Raw genomic sequence first — 18,341 nt, 5'->3', positions numbered from 1 at the left:
ACAGTAACAATTGGATGGCGCCTACCAACATGGAGCTGGGAGCATGCGCGCATGCAGGTGCGTATGTGAAGTAGAAGTTATACAGATTGATCGTTGGGCACCCTCTTGAGGGCCTTCAACCGGGCCCCTCCCACAGTTCACATGAACTAACTGTTGCGAAGTTTCATCGTAGCTTCGGTGTCCGAGGCAACAATTCTTCTCGCGCTAGTAAAACAACTTCTCACGCCGACTGCGCAGGAACAAACAAATTTCCACCTGACCAGCATCGCGAGCACGGCGAAACAACCAAGCCCATACCCGCTGATCCACCAACAGGCTGCTTATTCCCTGATGGTCACCATCCTCACCATCTGACACATGTGGCTGGTCTAAATGTTTCAGTACCTGCATCACTTCGTCCCACATTTCTGCCAGCGTCAGAACTGTTATCACTCCGCTGTACACGTTACCAAATACCACTCGTTGCTCCAATATACTCGGCATCAGACCCCTCACAATACGCAGAACATCTCTGCGGGAAAATGAGAGTTTAATGTGGCCCTCACAACACTCAGTTTGTTTTAAACTTTTGAAAGCAGATTCAAGCGTGGTACGAAGTAAGGGCACCAAGGATACCATTACGCATCCTACACTGTACTGAGGGAGCATCAACCGCTGTCCTCCCTGACATTCAACCTCCCTCATACACAGAAGCAACTGCGTGGTAGCCTTAATAATCAGGTCACCTCGTTGAGGGCCCGCTAGCCTCGACACCCCAGCAATCGTAATAACTGTCTCAACCACCAGTCCCAGAAGACACTGTTTATCCTCGAGACATGTAGCATTCAGTGCCAGTCCTCGTGTTACCGTGGAACCTGGGCGAATGAGATTCAGTAACTCGGCTGTCACGTCCTCACCACCGTGGGAGCGACGGCACATGTCACTATGAAGCTGCATCCACTCAAGCTCCGCCCGACTGAAGCGAGGGTTTGTTGCGGAAGTAGGAAGAGTTGTATCAGTCACAGTACGTCGAAGCAGAAGTCCGGCGTATGCGAGTGCATCGGGGAACAGTGACGCCTCATGGCTCATCACCTCCCACAATACATTTTCCACGGCCTCCTCCACCGTAAACAACCTTGACTTGCCATCTTCGTCAGCATCCGGATTGTTTGGCTGCCGTTGTTCATCGTCGGCACCTCCAACATCCCGTCCATCGTTCCGCATATCTCCCAGCTCTTCTGTTCCTTGCACCCCGGGCACGGTACTGGACAAATGTCGAACACAATTATTTAGCGAGACTTCGCTTTGGTAGAGCTGGCGGCCATAATATACAGAAGAAAGGAAATCGTTCGCAAAGCGGTGAAAGTATTCCCTGCCATCATCCGAATTGCACCAAACATTCCGTCGCAACCTCCAACGCTGAAGGCGGGAATCGTCAGAAGAAACCGAGGGGTGAGAGCGGCCCTCATCCCTTGGTTCAGCAAATAATGCACAGAAGGTAGATTGAAGGTGTAAAAGGACATATACCTCTTTCGCCTCGGCAGCGCATTGTGCAAGAGATAGAAGGAGTTCCATATACGCTTGCCGTGCCGCAGGCACCTTTCCCACGTTAGTGCCACTACTCTCTCTGTTGGAGGGTGCGCACCCATCAAAGTCTATACGCTCAATCAAACCTGACAATACACCGTCAGAGACCTTGTTTCCCTGCAAACGATCCCACTCCTTTTGCGCAGACGCAACCGTAGGAAGCAGACCAAGACGCAGCAGGCAACCCCAGACGGGCGCGAATAATTCTCTGAAAATGTGGAGTGCGAAAGGTGAAGTGCTTGCAAGTCGTATTGGCGAGTTTTCGCACACCTCACCGCAAGTGACTTCATCTTCATTTTCCCCGCCACGCGACCCATCGGTCGATACTTCAGGCAACATAGTCGAAGCCGTTTCCTCGAGCAGCATGTCGACTGCAGTTGAGAAGGTTGCGTTGCTCGCGGGGAGCACAGAAAGCACAAAATCAAAGAACATGCGCAGGTCCTTCAGCACTAAAGTTGGCACGGGAAGCCGCTTTTCGCGCGCAGCCTTTTCCAACCAATTCAGCGCATGCGGGAATGCACCCATGCGAATGTTCCTAGAGACAGCCTCGTACACTAACTCGTCAGTGAGAACAAATCCTTGCATCCCCTCAAGACCTTGAAGATTTCTGTTCCACGCGTTAATCTCATCCGTCATTTGTGGTGTAAGGGGAGCCCCAATGTATATTCCTTCACAACCATTGAGGACATTTCCACCACTACCACTCACGGAAGATGATAGGTTTTCTTTCCTTCTCATATCACTCATCTGCTCAACAATAGCGGTAGAGCGCCGGAATAGTCGGTCGCGCGTACCGAAGAACGTTTCGGCAGTTCGAGTTTTTATAGAGAGAAACTTTTCTCGCTTGAACGGAACCGGTTTGAAGGACGGAATGGATCTTGGTGCTGGGACTGCACCCCCCGCAGGTACCGCTTGCAGCAGTCGGGTTGATACAAAGCCCTTCCCACTCATACTCCCTTCCATGAAAAAATAAAAATAAAAAAAGGGGGAAAAACACCGTAACAAAACACACCGAATTTTCTTCTCCCAATCCGTCCATCATATGTACCACATATGTAGTTTTGGTACGCGTCATGGGACGCACAGATGAGAAGGGATGAAAAGGGAAGGAAAAAAAAAGCATAAAATAAAAATGTATCCGCGTGCACGTGTAAACATACACAAATACGTAATTAAAGTTGTACAGTACACGCATTCCCTTCTCATCACCCGGTAGTCTACTACACATGTAATTACCAGCTATACAGCGCCGCGTAAAGGAAAGGCAAAAAAAAAAAACAAAGCAACACACCAACACCAAGAAACCACAAAAGGCACAGTAGAGGGGAAGAGAGAGGATGCTTCGATGGTTATGTGAAGCAAGATATTCCCTCCTCTGAAGGAAAAAAAAAGAAAAGGAGTCCAACCTTCGCACACATGAACTTCCCCGTGCATTGTGCTAATGTCTCAACATCCCTCATTTCCTTCCTCCTTTCACTTATGCTTCCGCCTCTTCTTTCCTAATTCTTTTCCCCCTTACCTCCATGCCTTTGTTCTTCCTCTTCTTTCACCGTTTCACCATCCACATGTAATGAAGAAGAGGGAAAGAGAGAGCGAGAAGGGAGCTAAATTACTTGTTTCACTGACTTGTCCGAAAAACCTGCACAATTTAATCAAATCCTCCACATGATGTGAGCGTGAAATCGTGTGAACAACAACACTTGTAATAATGTTTTCGTGGTGTTAAGGGTAAAAAGGAAGAAAAAGGAAGTCATTAATGGGAGAAGGAAACGTCCACATCATGAAAACAAACGAAAGGGGAAGCCCCCGTAAAACGGCACACGTGTCCGAAAAAAAGCACACACAACCACGCAAACTCAGGGTTCTTCGTGCAAAAGCGAAGAAACAGCACGTAGGGATGGGCAAACGAAGTCCACTTCGCCCGCCACTGATGTGAGAAGATCTACAAAATACCGTCGAGGAGAACAGGATGTTCCCTTTTCTGAAGACAACCGACCGTCCGGCTGGGCCACCTCCACATTTGTGGGAATTTCCCTTCTTTTTAAGCGCTCCTCTTCCATGAGACGTTTGGCCTTGACCACCTGAGCCTCGCACCTTGTGTACATGTGGGGAGAAATGTAATTCCCATAAACTGTCATGCAAGTCCAGCAGTCAGGACTCCTCTCCACCACATCGACGAAATTTCGTATGCTTTCATCCTCTGTAACGCCATTCCAACGCAACTCTATCATGTCTAGTGGCACTACTGACCCCTCCGCAATGCTCGCGGCTTTCAATCGTGGGCTCGTGTTTACGCGTCGAAGGAGCGCCCGCACGCCCCCATTTCCCAGGCGACACTCGCACGCATTCACATGCCTCAGCGTGCAGCGACGATGAAACAAAATATCCCCAAGCCACTGCGCCTGCCGCACCGTTAGCCGACACCCCGAGAAGTCGACGAATTCCAGCACGGCGCCCCTCTTGTAATCCAGTACTTCCGAGTCAACATCTTCTCGGCTGTTATTCCCATTGAACTCTTCGGCATCATTTATCTCAGTGGTCGTATTCCCAGTGTTTAAGTCGGCTCCAGCATAACATTTACCGTCAGTCCATTTGCAGGCCTTTCCCACACCAGAACAGTATTCCACGAGGTAAAGCAAGTGATTCAAATATGAACTCGGGAGCTTCTCTCCATCTTGTACTTGCACGCTGCGCAGCGGGAGGTGATACAAACTCTCAAGAAAGCGAGCAAAATCAGTTCCTGTCGAATTCCTGGGTATGACACGCGCAATTACAACGCTGGAGATTGTGTTGTTTCCCAGCAATGCCTGCATTATTTCCTCTCGTGGTAGCAGTTCATAGTCTAATCGAACGGACCGAAGCGTTGGGTCGTTTTCACGAATGCGATCCAACAGTGTCGCTGTTCCGAGCAAACGAACCAGTTTTGCAGGGGGCACCCGCTTCACGAAGGGAAATGCAAACGCCCAGCCACATGGATGTTGCACTTCCCCTGCACTTAATAGCTCAGTCATTCAAAAGTATTTGATTATTATTCCTTTTCGCGTATTCCGTTAAGTGTTTATAAATACGTATATACGAGGGGGGAAATATGGGTGAGTCTTTATTGTAACCGTAGTTCTCTCTTTACCACACTTCCTCTTTTCTGCTTACAGCCTCTTACGAAGCGTGCAGCACGAGGTTTCAGTTCCTCACTGCCGAGTACAAGCTAAGTACACAATAGCAAAAGTAAAAGTAAATAAATGGAAGAGAGAAACGCCGGAAAAATAGGATAAATGAAAAATAATGGTTAGTAGTCACACGTTTGTGTAAAGTTTCGGGACGGGGGAGCGGCTTTGGCTGTGAAGGTGGCGGTTTCATAATACCAACACCCTTATCACAGTGAAAAGATGTCAGTGCAACAATACGACTATTTGTTTGTTTTTGTATGAATGGTGTTAATTTGATTACGTAAGTACGTGTTTCCCTTTTCCTCCTCCTCCGTTGGCGAAGGAAACGCCAGGCGGGTGAAGTCAAGAAGTTGAACAATTAGCGTCGACCTCGTCAGTTATTTCACATACAAAACAACAACAACAATAATAATAACCGAACCAAAACGCATAAAAGAAAAGAAATGGGAAAAATACGGCTCGGACAAGACGGAAGGAAAAATAACCGTGCTGATGACAAGCATACCGGTTTCTGGGATGACTAGAGCTCTTCCCCGTTCCTCCACCGCCAACAGAATACGGACTCTTTTTTAAAAAAAAAATTATTCGCTTAATCTCTTATTGTTCGTCCGCCTCCTCTCTTTCTCCCTCAATAGAAAACAACAACAAGGAATATGTTTCCATCGGCAAATCTGATCGATCCTTCGCCTCTACCTCACCCTTCCCTCCTTTATCTTGCCGCTCCTATAGAAGGAGCCACACAAAACAACAACAACAACAAAAACTAAAAAGCGTGGAACAGATAGGGCGGATGAATAAGCACCCCAATTTTTTAAAAGTTCAACGTCGTGCGCAGAAAAATACAAACAACCCAAACAAAACGTCCGCTTACATACTTCACAGTCATATCACACAAATATGCGTACGTGCGTGTTTACAATACAGAAATGCGAAGGGTGACGAACCGAAAAGACAAACACACACATACACACATACTAAGAAGGCACAAATAGTCAGGTTGGTAAGGTCCAAGTTCAGCATGTGGCGAGGCGAGACAAGAGGGGAAATATAGTGTCATCTGCAAAAAGAATAGCGAAAACAACAACGGAAAGTAACAGCATCACCCACCCACACCCATTTTTTAAATACGTGTACCGCATTGAAAGCAATGGGCCTGGACGCGATTTTAACAAATTGGAACCACATCAAACATATCCATCCCTTTCCATTTATTTCTCACCTAAATTTGTAACTCCACAAACTCTCGCCGAGTAACTCAACTTCACCCGCTTCGTAACAACATCCCCGCGCACTCCACGATGCCGACTTTCTTCCTTTCATTTTATTTGGTCGTGGAAGAAAACGTCCAGTAACGAAACGAAAACAAACTAAAAAAAGAAAAAGTAACTAGAAGCTAAAAGTAAAAACGTTCCCTTTAGGGGTAAAGGCCAAAAGAACAAACCAAATCGAGCCTCTTTATAGCGCTGTGTGTGCATCCATCTGCCGCCACTTCCACGTCCCCCCTTTAGCATACATTTATCCCAAACACGCACAACTGCATTTGTCTGACTTTTATGATGGGGTGGAAAATGCAACAAATAAAAAAAAAAGATACACTCAAATGATCTTCCTTCATCTTCTTCCCTTTTCGTTATTTGTTGCATTCCCTGTTCTACCGTGAAAATCAGACAAATGTGCGTTTAGGCACTGATGGCTTTACTCATTTCAGTTCCTAGTTGTTGGCGGCATTTGATTTTAAGGAAAACTTGCCCATTCCTATTTGCTTGGCACAATCGCTCATAACCTCAAATCGAATGCAGCGATCACATGAGTTGTACTCTCGTTAGAAAGAGAATCCGACAGCTGCACAAAGAAATTATGCACTTCCACCACGTTATCATCAATCTCCCCGTAGGACACCTTCCATTGCATCTGCTCCTGTCGACCGTTTTCGCTGGCCGCGGGCAAACCCCTCACCAAAAACCTACTCTCGCTTGGTGACGCAAACAATAACCGCAGCCGATCAATAACATATACATTAGGGTCATCCAGCTCCACCAAATTAGCCTTCAGCGCCTCTACAGCTTTACCGCACGACGAGTTAACCGTCGCTTTCAATCGCACTTCCATACGGTACGAGTGAGGAAATAACCGGCACTCCAACCGAAGGGCACAGAAGTCACTGCGTATTGTGGAATGATTGTTGTAGTCTACGTAGTTGTCGCCACCATCCACGAACAACTCGCCTTCAGCAAGCAACCTACCGTCGCTGGAGTTCACGGGCTCACTTGCCCATAACAGTTCCGACGTCAGCTGCGGGAGTGCAATAGTAAGCGTGTAGTTTGCCGGATCATGGGAACTACGCATTGTTCGTGTCTGAGTGAAGGTTGGGAGAATTGAACCTACTCGCAGAAACAACGGTGCCACATGCTTCGCTTCGGCAAATGGTGGGTTTTTATCGAAGCGTATGCATGCGGGTTCCTTCACCAATCCTCCTTGGTACTGAAGAGCACCAGTCCAGTAGTCGTAGTAGAGGTCATTGGGTGGAAGACGTATCCTATGGTGCGGTTCCTTCCGCCACGCGGTTTCCTCCCCCACAGCGGACAGCACCGGAGCCACAAAAAGGTCTGGGCCCACAAAGAAAGATTCCTTCGACATTGCCACTCCTTTCTCCGGGGGTGGGCCCCGTTTCTCATACGGAAGAAATACTGGGCGAAGGATGGGTTCCCCGTATAGATGTGACCTCCAGAACAGCGTATAGTAGTAGGGCAAAAGAGTGTACCGGAATAGAACAGCCTCGCGAATACGAAAGATGGTACGTTTAGGGAACTCAAGTATCGTAGCGTGCCGCGGCCGCACATCCATGTCGCTCCTGAACAATGGAAGGAACGCACTAAGCTGATACCACCGCACCTGTAGTTCGTCAAAATTTTTCTTTCCCCAGAAGGAGTTGGGCACGGGGACATTAATATCAGGCCCAACAAAAGGAAGGCCTGAGATGCTATGTAAGATGCACAATTCCACCGTTTCCCTTAGCCGCGCCCATGAAAGGGTGAGATCATTATCCCTCCTGTGACGGTAACGCAACCGCACCGCAGCGTAGCGTTGCGAACCCGCGAAGTACGACTGCGTGACAACGAAGGGCCGATATTCATTATTTGTACGACTTAGTTGCCCATCGTATGCGGCCATAGAGTGTAACATACCGTAGACGTTTCGGACTTGCCTGTGACGCACACCCCGGTAATGTAGCGCTGATGACGGTAGAGTTACGCCATCGGTTCCACCAAGAACTCTGGGTAGCATCGGCTCATTATCCACTAGAGAGAAGTGGGTGAGATTTGTGGAGCCAACAAAACGTGTAAATTCCATCATCTCAGAGTACCATTGCCTTGCGCGAGGGTTCAAGAAGTCGATCCACACCTTCGCTATACCCGAAACTAGGTGAACAAATGCGGCACCCTCCTTTAGCGGCGAGAAAATAAAGTACCCCTTTTCTTTTCCCTCTATGTATGCCGCTGAACCAGAGCTGGGTACTACAGTTGGTGTTACCGCCAGCACAATAATGTGCCCACCGTCCCGCCACAACCGCGTCTGAACCTCCAACGAGTCTGCAATACGCCTTCGCGGCCACGCAAAGATATCGTCAGCGGCAACAGCACCCAAATTCATTCCCACTGTGTCGATAGGTAAACGTAAGCTCAGACTCATATGATTCACATGTAATATATCATCCGCATGTCTGTATCTCACAGAATGATGGTGGTAACCCAGAGCGAATAGAGGTGGAAATACGGGGAAACCAGTTAGCGTATAGTACTGCAGAAGCACATCCTCCAGCGTGGGCCCGGGGAGGAGGAAGACACGGGTGGCACCTGTGGCACTGGCGAAGTGGACGGTTTGCTCTCGCATCCCACTAGACTTACTATCTGCGGTGTCGGTAGTGTAAGCATGCGAAGGGGAGCCATTCAGCCACAGAATACCGACGACACTTCGCTCCCCAAAAGCGTAGACTAGTGGCACAGTTCCACTGGGAAGAGTTCCTCCTGTAACCGCTTCGTCGTCTAGTTCGTCGTCGTCTGCCTCGATCCAACCTGCGCTCGGCTTCTTTCGAAGGGGTAAACCGTAGAAATGAATTTTCTCTCGCGAACGAAATGTGAACGAGCCCTCTACCACGCCCTTGCCTACGTCGCGGGCAATGGTATACAGAAGGACACTAACAACAAAACCACTTGAGCCCCATATCCAGTTTGGCTGAGGATTTAGTGGAGCGCTAAAAAATGGCTCAACAAGAGCACGAGAGGCACAGCGCATAATCGGTGGCCCTGAGGAAGAGGTACTCAACCAGAAACCATTCGTCCCGTCTTCCGACAACACCTTCTCCATACGTTGTGGGAACCTCCCAACGGTGTCTTGAGGTCCCTGCTCTTCCTCCTCCATCTCCTCGAGAAGAACCTCCTTGGGGAAATACAACTTTTCTGAACCCTGTGGAATTATGCTCACAATGGGGCGCACATCATCGCTACATCCACCTTTTTCCTTCACCGTGCGTTCATCATTTTTCCCAACTACGACCGGTTGGCACCGCGTGCGGTAGAACTGAACTTCAGTGGTCACTTGCTGTTGACCGTCGAGTTTACTATTTATAGATCCAGACGCGGTACAGGGGACAATGATAACGGACCTTCCCTCATCTGACATTGGTGGCAGTCCAGGAATACCTGAAGAGGAACGGTCCTTTTTCCAATCATCTAGCGAAGTGGTAGTCTCTTGAGAATCATAAAAAGGGACGGGTAGACCTCTGCGATGTCCACGCCCGGACCGCATGGAATAATACAAGAGGATCATCATAAATATTGCTGGTACCAACAAGAGTGGTGTTTTGAACAAGGCAGATGTGATGTGCCGCCTCCTCTTCGCTCCCGGAGGTATCGGACGGCCGTTGAGGCCAGTGTATGCGGGCATCCCTGTCCCTGATCCTAACTGTGGTGTTTCTAATTAGTTAAGCTCCACTTACTATATTTCGACCCTTCACTCTTTTGTGTTACTTCTATGTTTGCCTTCTACGAATTTAGAAGTTGTTTACCCCTCACTTTTTCCTCTTCAAAAGGAAATTTACAAAATACTCCCCTGAATTTGACACCTTGTCATGCTAAAAAAAAAAAAAGAAGGCGCGCACACGGGTTAGGTGTGAAGAAGGCGCGAGGAAGTAGCACGAACAATAATTAAGGAGAAGCACAGTAACCCACTGTAATCAGGCAACAGTCCGATTGTCCACGGTGATTTTGCACACATATACACATCCACGTGCATTCATAAAAGGGATACACAGGTGATCGCCTGCAAGGCATGAAGGCAAGCTGTTCGTGGGAAGAAGAAGAAAGTAGAAACTGCAGAGATGGTTCGCCTTTTGTCTAGGCACCACAGGTACGTCTTTTTTTTTTTCCAACGAAAACTTTAGTCCTTTAGTCAGCTATTCTTGGAAACAATATCTAACCTATCGGGAAATATCCTTTCCCCGTTCGTATATAAAAACAAACCCGCTTAAACGGTTTTGTCATTGTGAGCGTCCTCATTTGTGTGCACATCTGAGTATATGAGTACTTTTAGACACAACATCCACCCACAAACACATAACCAGGCAGAGCTGAACCCTCTGACTTAATAATTGCATCCGGCACCAGCAGGGAGCTGAGAAGCCTGCCCAAAGAGGTACCCCCACCATCCCTCCTTCTCAGTTTCCTCCTCCTCTTCCCTCACGCATACACACCACAAAACAAGAAAGTGGAGTTTTAAGACACATGTAGTAAGGAAAGGTAAGTTCAAAAAAAAAAAACAGATAAACAAATAAACAAATAGATAGTATCGAAGTAGAAAATTGCCATCACTGAAGATAAGGTGGCAAAAGGAAGTATTCGACATACACTGCATACGTACATACCCACGAAACGCCTCTAGTGCAAATGACGGCAGCACGCTTATGCGCGCCCGTAAACCAATAAATGCACCCTCGACGCAATTTTTAAAGTACATTTCCCGCCTCTTGAAAGGCGTGGTTCTCATTCCTCCCACAGCTTTCTCAACGCTTTCATTTGTTCCTTGAAGTTTTCGACATCCCTTTCCGCATAGTTAGTGATGCTCTTCACGCCATACTGTTTCGCTAGATCACTTGCCCTCATTCTTTCCTGAACTTCTATCGGAGAAAGCGACGTGGTGGGTGGAACACGGCTCGCCTTCCCGATGCTGAACCTAATGCCATTCTGTTCACCACAGTCGCCGTCTCCTAACAGCTTATTCGCTTCCCTTCGCCGCCTGAAGACATGACTGGAGGGATCATCCAAGCCCGAAACATCGTTGCTCGTGGGTGGGGGAGCGCCCACGTACAAGCCGCTGTCGCCCACATCATCCCTGGGGCTGCAGGAACGAACCTGCAGGGCACTGTAAGACAAACGAGGGACACTCCTACTAACAGGTGTGGGGCCACCTTGCTTGGGTTGCGGCACACATCCTGGGGGGGTGTCGCTACGGGGGCGCGACCGCTGCCGTAACTGCTGGGGGTAAAGCGGATCTATACCCATATGCCCACGTGCGGGGCTCAACAAAGACTTACTTGGGCCCAGAATCAACGAACCGTTAACATTACCATCCCCTAGGGAAACGACAGCCGGAGGCATAGCTGTTTTTCGTTCCAACGTCCTGCTCACCGTAGCAGAAGAGTGGCGGGCTGGCGGTTGTAGCGGGCTCAGAGGGCCACTGGCATTTCCTACCGCCGTAGTCAGCTTGTCTCTCTTCCTAGGTACAAGTTGATTTACTCTTGAAGCACAGGCCGCCTCTTTGCAGCCGTCCGCCGGCCGTAACTTCCCCGACTGTTTTGTCTCTGGATAGCACGCCGCTGCACCCAAATCAGGTAAATGGACGTCGGCAACGATTGCGCCTTCGGAGGGACTATACTCTCCACTCACGCCGCCTTCGCTCACTGCACTCTCAACGGCGGCTAACTGGCAAAGTATATACGTGAAGAGTACCCCAAAGCCCTGGAGTTCGAACCTATACTCCATTAAGTCGGCTTGTTGCCGTACGTACTCGTCCCACTGCTGTGGGAATCCCACACCACTCTTCACACCGTTGACAAATAGACCCACAACAGCTTTGGCGAACCAGCGCAACACTTTACCGAGTTCTGAATGTGCCGCAGCCGCAGCGAAGCTACTTGCGATGCGGGCGTAGGGTGGCCACCCGTTTGAGACAAGAACACTATTGCTATTGGAAGTGACCGAGTCAGCGCCGAAAAGAAAACCAACACCCTTACACGTGTCCCTGAATTGATCCTCCAAGGTTGAGAAAATATCCAAAAACTTCTCCGGTGGCGGTGGCGCGGGGAGCGCTGACTTTCCAAAAGCGATCCCCTCAACCCGCTCCGTAAGAGTATACCCAGTCGTGGCCATGATTCAAAAGGAAGACAGCCACACGGAACTACAGTAAAGAAAGTATTCTTCTGCTAGGGAACCAACTGAACAGACTATGAACAAAAACAATCATGAAAGGGAGGGTGCAACGAAGGGAAATGATCCTACACGAGTGGTGGAACCAACGAGGGCCCCATACGACAAAACACACACGCAACACCTTTGCACATTGTGGACTGCTACGTCAGGGGGAATACTGCATAAACATGAGGACAGTGATATAAAGAAGCGGACTGTGTCCAACCGTGTTTCCCTGCCATTGCTTCCCTTCACACCATTCCCTCTACATACATTCTTAAGTGCGTACCTGAGCGTGGATGCAATCCAAAATCCCTCATAGCAAAAGGCTACATGTAAAGGAGCATATATAAATATATATATATATATTTGGAATTTGCATCAACAGAGATAGGCTACCACATTCGTGCGACTGGGCCGACTCATGGCTATAGAGAAGCGGAGGCTGAGACAGTGAATCGCTGCTTTTTGTGTGCCAACTCAATCTCTTTCTTGTCTACTGAACGCTCTATCTTCAACTTTTCTTCATCGTACGTGGACAGAAAGTCCTCAATGCAACAATGCGACACCACGTTACATTTCACCGCGTCCACTTCATCTGGACCGCGAATGGGCGGAAGGCTACACCCCTTCACGCCGCTACGGTTCCATGCGCCTGATGTTACAGTAAAATACATCATGCTATCCGTCTTTTCACCCGTGTCTCCTCCTGCTTGCTGAAGGTCCTGAGACGCGGGTGGTCTTCTGCCCCACTCTCCTCTCTCCTTCCTGGCCGACACGGAGGCCATCTTCAGCCTATTGCGCACTGTCGTTTCCAGCTGTGGGCGACGAACGGCCTTCGACCCATTCCGAATGTCATCCTCCACGCACGTTCCATATATTGTTGTCGCCGAGGAGATATCCGTGGGACGCTTGTATATCCCTCCACAATTCAAAGTGGAAGTTATGTAGTGCAATTTCTCTGTGGCCCTCTTGTACCTAAGATCTCTCCTTCTTATCTTCTCCGCCGCCTCACGCTCCTGCTGCTCCTTCAACTGCACCTCCGCCGCCTCCCGCACAGCGTCAGATGCCTTTACTGTCATTTGAACGTAACTTCTCCTTGCATAGAAGTTGTCCACGTACCGACGCACATAGTAACCACGGAAGCAAGCCTGTATAAGAGAAGCGTAATATTCGTAGACTGATCCCTCGTGGAGGGCAGCATTCAGAGCCCGCGTCTCCAACACACGTCTGCGATCTAGGTGGCCACGGTACAATCTTTGTACGTTTAGGGCGGCATTGCGAATACGCCGGTATGCACAACGCTCACGCCACATTCGGTACAACGATTGTATTTTACAGGCGGCATCAATCTCCTTAAACTGCCTCTCGGAGGCACCAACGAATGCATCCATGACTGAGGAAACAAGCCTGGTGCACCGAGGGGGAACGTAATACCCCACGTCCATTTGGTCCACGAGCACCTTTCTTCAAGATAAATATGTGAATGAAATAGAAACAGGAACGAGAGGCGTGAAAAGTAGAAGCGAGAGAGCACATAATACAGATTCTTCGAATGCAGATAAAATGATGCGCAGTGCCATGTGAAACAAGATAAATAAGATAGGTAAATCAAACTTTGTTTGTCAAAGTAGTTGTTATGTGTAGTACCCGTTATGGTGGAGGCAAACAGATACACTCTCAGAACAGAAAAAAAAAAGAGGTCAGACACACACACACACACACAGAGAGAGAGAGGAGGTAAACAAAAGGAGGGGAGAGAGAGTAAGTTACTTTTTCAGAATGCCGTCTATAATCAATTGCATGACACTAGGCCGCAAGCAGCTTGTGCCTGCCCTCATAAGGGAGTACGTCACACAGCATGAAAGGTTTTTCATCACGTTAAATGTTGTAACTAACACAGGGGACGCGGAAAGGGGGAGGAAAGAAGAAGCGACTGAACGTGATCAGAGAATGGATTAATTATGGTAACGTCATGGAGAGTGTTCCTGAACCCTCTCCAAACAGAAGTAAATAATTTTTCTTCATCACGTCCACACTTCCACAACTTTCGTTGTTGCTGTATTTTTTTCCTGCCTCTGGCTGTCACCCCTATCTCAAGTGAATGAAATCTTGGCGCTCCTAGGTCCACGCACGAGACTAAATGAGTACACTCACCGGTGGGATTGTTCATGAGGGCCTTGAGTGGGGAGATTTAAAAACAACAAAAGGGCTTACTATGCAGTGGCTTGCAAAAAAAAAAAAAGACACTAACGAAAATACACTTATCTGTCTTAGCTGAAAACGGTAACCCCCACAAAAATACCTTGAATAAGCAAAGAGGTGAACGAGGGATTAAAGAAAGAAACAAAACGAAGGGGAGAAAGAAGCTAAAAGGATGAGAGCCGAAGGATCTCCTCGCTTTTTACACCACTAAAGGGGACGCAAACAAATAGAGACATAAAGAGAGGAAAACCATGCGCACGTAAGTGTGTGTGTGCTTTGGGTGAGAGATGCAGGAAAACACATCACCTGAGTCTTAGAGACATAAACTGCCGGCACAAGCCTTCGCGCAAAGCTGAACGACACCGACCTGACCGTCCTTCTCCTTCAGTTTTTTTTCCTTATTTCATCTGACGCACACCCAAGTAAGGAAAAAAGAAGGAAAACAGAAAAGGTCCCGCCCTTAGTATTATTTCCGCGGCGACCCCTCCCCCTTTCACCGCTTTTAAAACAAATTACGGAACGTTATGAGTTGTGACCATGTCGACGGGCAGGTGCCCTGCCGACCCAAGCGAAGATAAACTGACGTGACCGTTTGCACCAATCACGAGACTTGTGATGCTACAGTGGGGAAGCGAAATGCGCAGCCACGCTTCTGGGGGCAACTGCAGTGCGCGGCACACCAAATACCGAATGACATTGGCGTGTCCCACAATAACCTCGACAGACGACTCGTCCTTTAAGGGTCTATGAAAATATTTTTTGAACACCTCCTCCACCGCTAACATGTCGCTGTGCGCTGCAGATCGGTGCTTATGCGGCGGCTGAGGGTCACAGGGATACCGCTCCCTAAGAATGGGATCAGTTTTTACTCGCGCACGTATGTGGTAGGGAAAAGCTTCCGTTATGAGTTTGACAGTTTGCTGAGCACGAGTCATATCCGAGACGTAGATTTCTTTCGGCTCATGGAAACGCAACAACCCGCCCATGAAGTTATCAACCCCAAGCGCCGGTTCACTACCCAGTTCCTTCACCAAACGTTTCTGCTGAAACGCCTGCCACAAATACCTTCCGGTGAGTCTCGCCTGTTCCTCCCCAAGTTGAGTAAGAGTGCGTTGCCGGTCATCACTACTCTTCTCATTTTGGTATTGCCCGTGACGTATCAAAATCAGCTGGCGTTTATGCCCCGAACTTTTTCCCGCCGCTCCGTCCTTCGCCTCAAGACAGTCCCAATCCTCAACCCACGGAACACCCCAAGACTTAAGACTGGCGTTCTTTCCATCCGCTCTAATAATTTCATCCACAGGCAGTAAACTGTTTACAGAAAGCACAGAACCGCTTTGCAATGATGAATCACACCACGCTATGTTAAATGCCGCACTCACACTTCCCACCGCTGCACCCAGAAGCACCCGTGACAACACCGTCATGATATCACAAACAAGCACCACCAACAAAGTAAAAAAAAAAGAAATAGCACAGCCAGTAACCAACCTAACTTTTCACGTCCATGATCAAGAGTTAAAAAAAGAAGGGGAAAATGTACAAAAAAAGTGACAAATAAAAAATAGGTAGATTAACGCAAGTACAGTTTCCACATAAGATGCACTGGGAATTATGTGCGATGCAACATACCAAAGCAGGCAACTCATCAAGGTCAAACAGACTAGAGTACCAACTTCGTGCATAGCGAGTATAACAACGGCAGAGCATCATGTGCTATAGGACTGAGCATCGACCACCTTAACAAACAACAAAGGGCAGTGCAGAGGAGCATCACACGATTAAATCATCGAGCGTCACACTACAACATGCGTCATCATTGTCCGAAAGAGATAAGCATCAAGTCCATTACATACAGCGCATCAGGCGAAAAAAAAGGGTTTGAGCATCACAATCACAAGTAAAAACTCAGAGTCAAAAAGTAAACAAAAATACAGTTCAACAAAGAGTATACATTGCGCAGAGCATCAAACAAAATTACGCCGAGCTACTGATGCACGAGCAGCAGAGCTTCACGCCATTATTTCCCTTAATCTTCGACAGTTTTCATAGAGATAAACCATAAAGGGCAAAAACTCAAAATAAACTGTCGCGGTGCCAACTTAAAGAAAGAGGGGAGGAAAGGGAAACAGAAGGAGAGGGAGGGGGGACGGAGCAAAATGAGAGGGATGTACACTACACAACAAACGTAGTGAGTGGGGCGGCCACGGCGATCAGTCAGGGCATAAAATAGTACTGTTTTCACAAGATATCAACGTCCATCTGCGACGGCTTTACATCGGCCTAGGTGTCAATCACTTCACGGTGGCAACAACAAAGAGGGTCAAAAGGAGGGGAAGGAGAAAGAGTGTGTGAATGTGTGAGTATGTGAGAGTATTTGAGGGCATGAACGAAAACAGCGACAGTGACAGCGGCAGGAAAGTGCCAGTGTCAGTATACAGGGGTGGGAGTGAAAATCAGTCTGGGGCGACAATTTTTCTTGTTCATGGGGTCATCAAAGTCTGTGATGTTTTGTCAGTCATCATTCAACGGTTACAACCATATGGTCCATAGTCGAAATGAAGAGTCTCGCTCTCCAGTTTCGTGTGCAGTACCTGCTACTTTCGTGGTACGCACACTACATAAAAGAGCTTTACAATTGTGTATATATGGGGTATGGTCATGTATAATGCATGGTTTAGTGTGCTTACTCTTCAGGGTCCCAACGGAACTAGAGCGCACACAGGATATACATAACGGGATATATGGGCGGCGGAGCATCATGTCCACTGAGCGCAGAGCATCGAACACAGTAATGCCGAGCTACTGATGCACCAGTGGCAGAGCTTCACGCCACCATTTCCCTCGCTCTGCGACTCGAGCGGATATACGCCCTCCCGAGGCCGTACACACACTGAAGGTGTGCCCTCAGGCTGACCTTGTCGCGGTGCCAACTGAAAGGAAGAGGGGAGAAAAGGGAAACAGAAGGAGAGGGAGGGGGGACGGAGCAAAATGAGAGGGATGTACACTACACAACAAACGTAGTGAGTGGGGCGGCCACGGCGATCAGTCAGGGCATAAAATAGTACTGTTTTCACAAGATATCGACGTCCATCTGCGACGGCTTTACATCGGCCTAGGTGTCAATCACTTCACGGTGGCAACAACAAAGAGGGTCAAAAGGAGGGGAAGGAGAAAGAGTGTGTGAATGTGAGAGTATTTGAGAGTATGAACGAAAACAGCGACAGTGACAGCGGCAGGAAAGTGCCAGTGTCAGTATACAGGGGTGGGAGTGAAAATCAGTCTGGGGCGACAATTTTTCTTGTTCATGGGGTCATCAAAGTCTGTGATGTTTTGTCAGTCATCATTCAACGGCTACAACCATATGGTCCATAGTCGAAATGAAGAGTCTCGCTCTCCAGTTTCGTGTGCAGTACCTGCTACTTTCGTGGTACGCACACTACATAAAAGAGCTTTACAATTGTGTATATATGGGGTATGGTCATGTATAATGCATGGTTTAGTGTGCTTACTCTTCAGGGTCCCAACGGAACTAGAGCGCACACAGGATATACATAACGGGATATATGGGCGGCGGAGCATCATGTCCACTGAGCGCAGAGCATCGAACACAGTAATGCCGAGCTACTGATGCACCAGTGGCAGAGCTTCACGCCGCATCTGTCATATCGACCTATCTTTTTTTTTATTTTTCCGTTTTATTTTTAATTTACCTTTCGTTTGTGTGTTCTTTTTTTTTTTTGATAGGGGATGAAGTTGAATTATTTTTTTGTTCTTGCGTATTATTTTAATGGTTTTTCGTAAGTATGTCAGTTAGCTTCTTTCCGCAGGTTTTTTATAGTTTTTAATATTTTTTTGTAATTTCTTCTGTCGCTCAGTTTACTGTAATAGCTGTTTCGTATTCTTCTTTGTGTGCCTTATGATATGTGTCGCATCGACC

General features: G+C 48.0%; 6 protein-coding genes and 10 non-coding genes across 16 annotated transcripts, besides 3 other annotated features; all 16 read right to left on the bottom strand.

The window, feature by feature from the left end:
• Nucleotides 1-204: 204 nt before the first annotated feature.
• On the bottom strand, nucleotides 205-2,529 carry Tb11.01.2160 (hypothetical protein, conserved; the record flags this gene model as incomplete). The annotated part of the gene is made up of 1 exon (XM_824010.1): nucleotides 205-2,529. One exon carries the CDS (start codon nucleotides 2,527-2,529, stop codon nucleotides 205-207), a length of 2,325 nt encoding a protein of 774 aa, XP_829103.1.
• Nucleotides 2,530-3,422: 893 nt separating this feature from the next.
• Tb11.01.2150 (hypothetical protein, conserved) lies at nucleotides 3,423-4,577 on the bottom strand (the record flags this gene model as incomplete). The annotated part of the gene is made up of 1 exon (XM_824009.1): nucleotides 3,423-4,577. The coding sequence occupies one exon, from the start codon at nucleotides 4,575-4,577 to the stop codon at nucleotides 3,423-3,425; it is 1,155 nt and encodes a 384-aa protein (XP_829102.1).
• Nucleotides 4,578-5,298: 721 nt separating this feature from the next.
• Nucleotides 5,299-5,319: a sequence feature (AT_rich).
• A 1,190-nt stretch (nucleotides 5,320-6,509) lies between these two features.
• Nucleotides 6,510-9,677, bottom strand: Tb11.01.2140 (glycosyl hydrolase; the record flags this gene model as incomplete). Its single annotated transcript, XM_824008.1, has 1 exon — nucleotides 6,510-9,677. The coding sequence occupies one exon, from the start codon at nucleotides 9,675-9,677 to the stop codon at nucleotides 6,510-6,512; it is 3,168 nt and encodes a 1,055-aa protein (XP_829101.1).
• A 1,094-nt stretch (nucleotides 9,678-10,771) lies between these two features.
• Tb11.01.2130 (hypothetical protein, conserved) lies at nucleotides 10,772-12,157 on the bottom strand (the record flags this gene model as incomplete). Its single annotated transcript, XM_824007.1, has 1 exon — nucleotides 10,772-12,157. The coding sequence occupies one exon, from the start codon at nucleotides 12,155-12,157 to the stop codon at nucleotides 10,772-10,774; it is 1,386 nt and encodes a 461-aa protein (XP_829100.1).
• Nucleotides 12,158-12,541: 384 nt separating this feature from the next.
• Nucleotides 12,542-12,565: a microsatellite.
• Nucleotides 12,566-12,624: 59 nt separating this feature from the next.
• On the bottom strand, nucleotides 12,625-13,644 carry Tb11.01.2120 (hypothetical protein, conserved; the record flags this gene model as incomplete). The annotated part of the gene is made up of 1 exon (XM_824006.1): nucleotides 12,625-13,644. The coding sequence occupies one exon, from the start codon at nucleotides 13,642-13,644 to the stop codon at nucleotides 12,625-12,627; it is 1,020 nt and encodes a 339-aa protein (XP_829099.1).
• On the bottom strand, nucleotides 13,450-13,524 carry Tb11_snoRNA_0047. The gene has a single exon (XR_002989938.1). It is a non-coding gene; the product is annotated as an H/ACA snoRNA, TB11Cs3H2 (small nucleolar RNA).
• Nucleotides 13,645-13,972: 328 nt separating the features above from the next.
• On the bottom strand, nucleotides 13,973-14,075 carry Tb11_snoRNA_0046. The gene has a single exon (XR_002989937.1). It is a non-coding gene; the product is annotated as a C/D snoRNA, TB11C3C2 (small nucleolar RNA).
• Nucleotides 14,076-14,139: 64 nt separating this feature from the next.
• Nucleotides 14,140-14,231, bottom strand: Tb11_snoRNA_0045. The gene has a single exon (XR_002989936.1). It is a non-coding gene; the product is annotated as a C/D snoRNA, TB11C3C1 (small nucleolar RNA).
• Nucleotides 14,232-14,303: 72 nt separating this feature from the next.
• Tb11_snoRNA_0044 lies at nucleotides 14,304-14,375 on the bottom strand. Its single transcript, XR_002989935.1, has one exon. It is a non-coding gene; the product is annotated as an H/ACA snoRNA, TB11Cs3H1 (small nucleolar RNA).
• Nucleotides 14,376-14,913: 538 nt separating this feature from the next.
• On the bottom strand, nucleotides 14,914-15,828 carry Tb11.01.2110 (phosphoglycerate mutase-like protein; the record flags this gene model as incomplete). The annotated part of the gene is made up of 1 exon (XM_824005.1): nucleotides 14,914-15,828. The coding sequence occupies one exon, from the start codon at nucleotides 15,826-15,828 to the stop codon at nucleotides 14,914-14,916; it is 915 nt and encodes a 304-aa protein (XP_829098.1).
• A 784-nt stretch (nucleotides 15,829-16,612) lies between these two features.
• Tb11_snoRNA_0043 lies at nucleotides 16,613-16,702 on the bottom strand. Its single transcript, XR_002989934.1, has one exon. It is a non-coding gene; the product is annotated as a C/D snoRNA, TB11C2C2 (small nucleolar RNA).
• Nucleotides 16,703-16,855: 153 nt separating this feature from the next.
• Nucleotides 16,856-16,929, bottom strand: Tb11_snoRNA_0042. The gene has a single exon (XR_002989933.1). It is a non-coding gene; the product is annotated as a C/D snoRNA, TB11C2C1 (small nucleolar RNA).
• A 35-nt stretch (nucleotides 16,930-16,964) lies between these two features.
• On the bottom strand, nucleotides 16,965-17,035 carry Tb11_snoRNA_0041. Its single transcript, XR_002989932.1, has one exon. It is a non-coding gene; the product is annotated as an H/ACA snoRNA, TB11Cs2H1 (small nucleolar RNA).
• Nucleotides 17,036-17,444: 409 nt separating this feature from the next.
• Nucleotides 17,445-17,534, bottom strand: Tb11_snoRNA_0040. The gene has a single exon (XR_002989931.1). It is a non-coding gene; the product is annotated as a C/D snoRNA, TB11C2C2 (small nucleolar RNA).
• A 143-nt stretch (nucleotides 17,535-17,677) lies between these two features.
• On the bottom strand, nucleotides 17,678-17,751 carry Tb11_snoRNA_0039. The gene has a single exon (XR_002989930.1). It is a non-coding gene; the product is annotated as a C/D snoRNA, TB11C2C1 (small nucleolar RNA).
• Nucleotides 17,752-17,786: 35 nt separating this feature from the next.
• Tb11_snoRNA_0038 lies at nucleotides 17,787-17,857 on the bottom strand. The gene has a single exon (XR_002989929.1). It is a non-coding gene; the product is annotated as an H/ACA snoRNA, TB11Cs2H1 (small nucleolar RNA).
• A 220-nt stretch (nucleotides 17,858-18,077) lies between these two features.
• Nucleotides 18,078-18,143: a sequence feature (A-rich).
• Between the last annotated feature and the right edge of the window lie 198 nt (nucleotides 18,144-18,341).

The sequence above is a fragment of the Trypanosoma brucei genome (assembly GCF_000002445.2).
Source record: "Trypanosoma brucei brucei TREU927 chromosome 11 chr11_scaffold01 genomic scaffold, whole genome shotgun sequence".
Lineage (NCBI taxonomy): Eukaryota > Euglenozoa > Kinetoplastea > Trypanosomatida > Trypanosomatidae > Trypanosoma > Trypanosoma brucei.
This window is presented reverse-complemented; position numbering and strand designations above follow the sequence as displayed.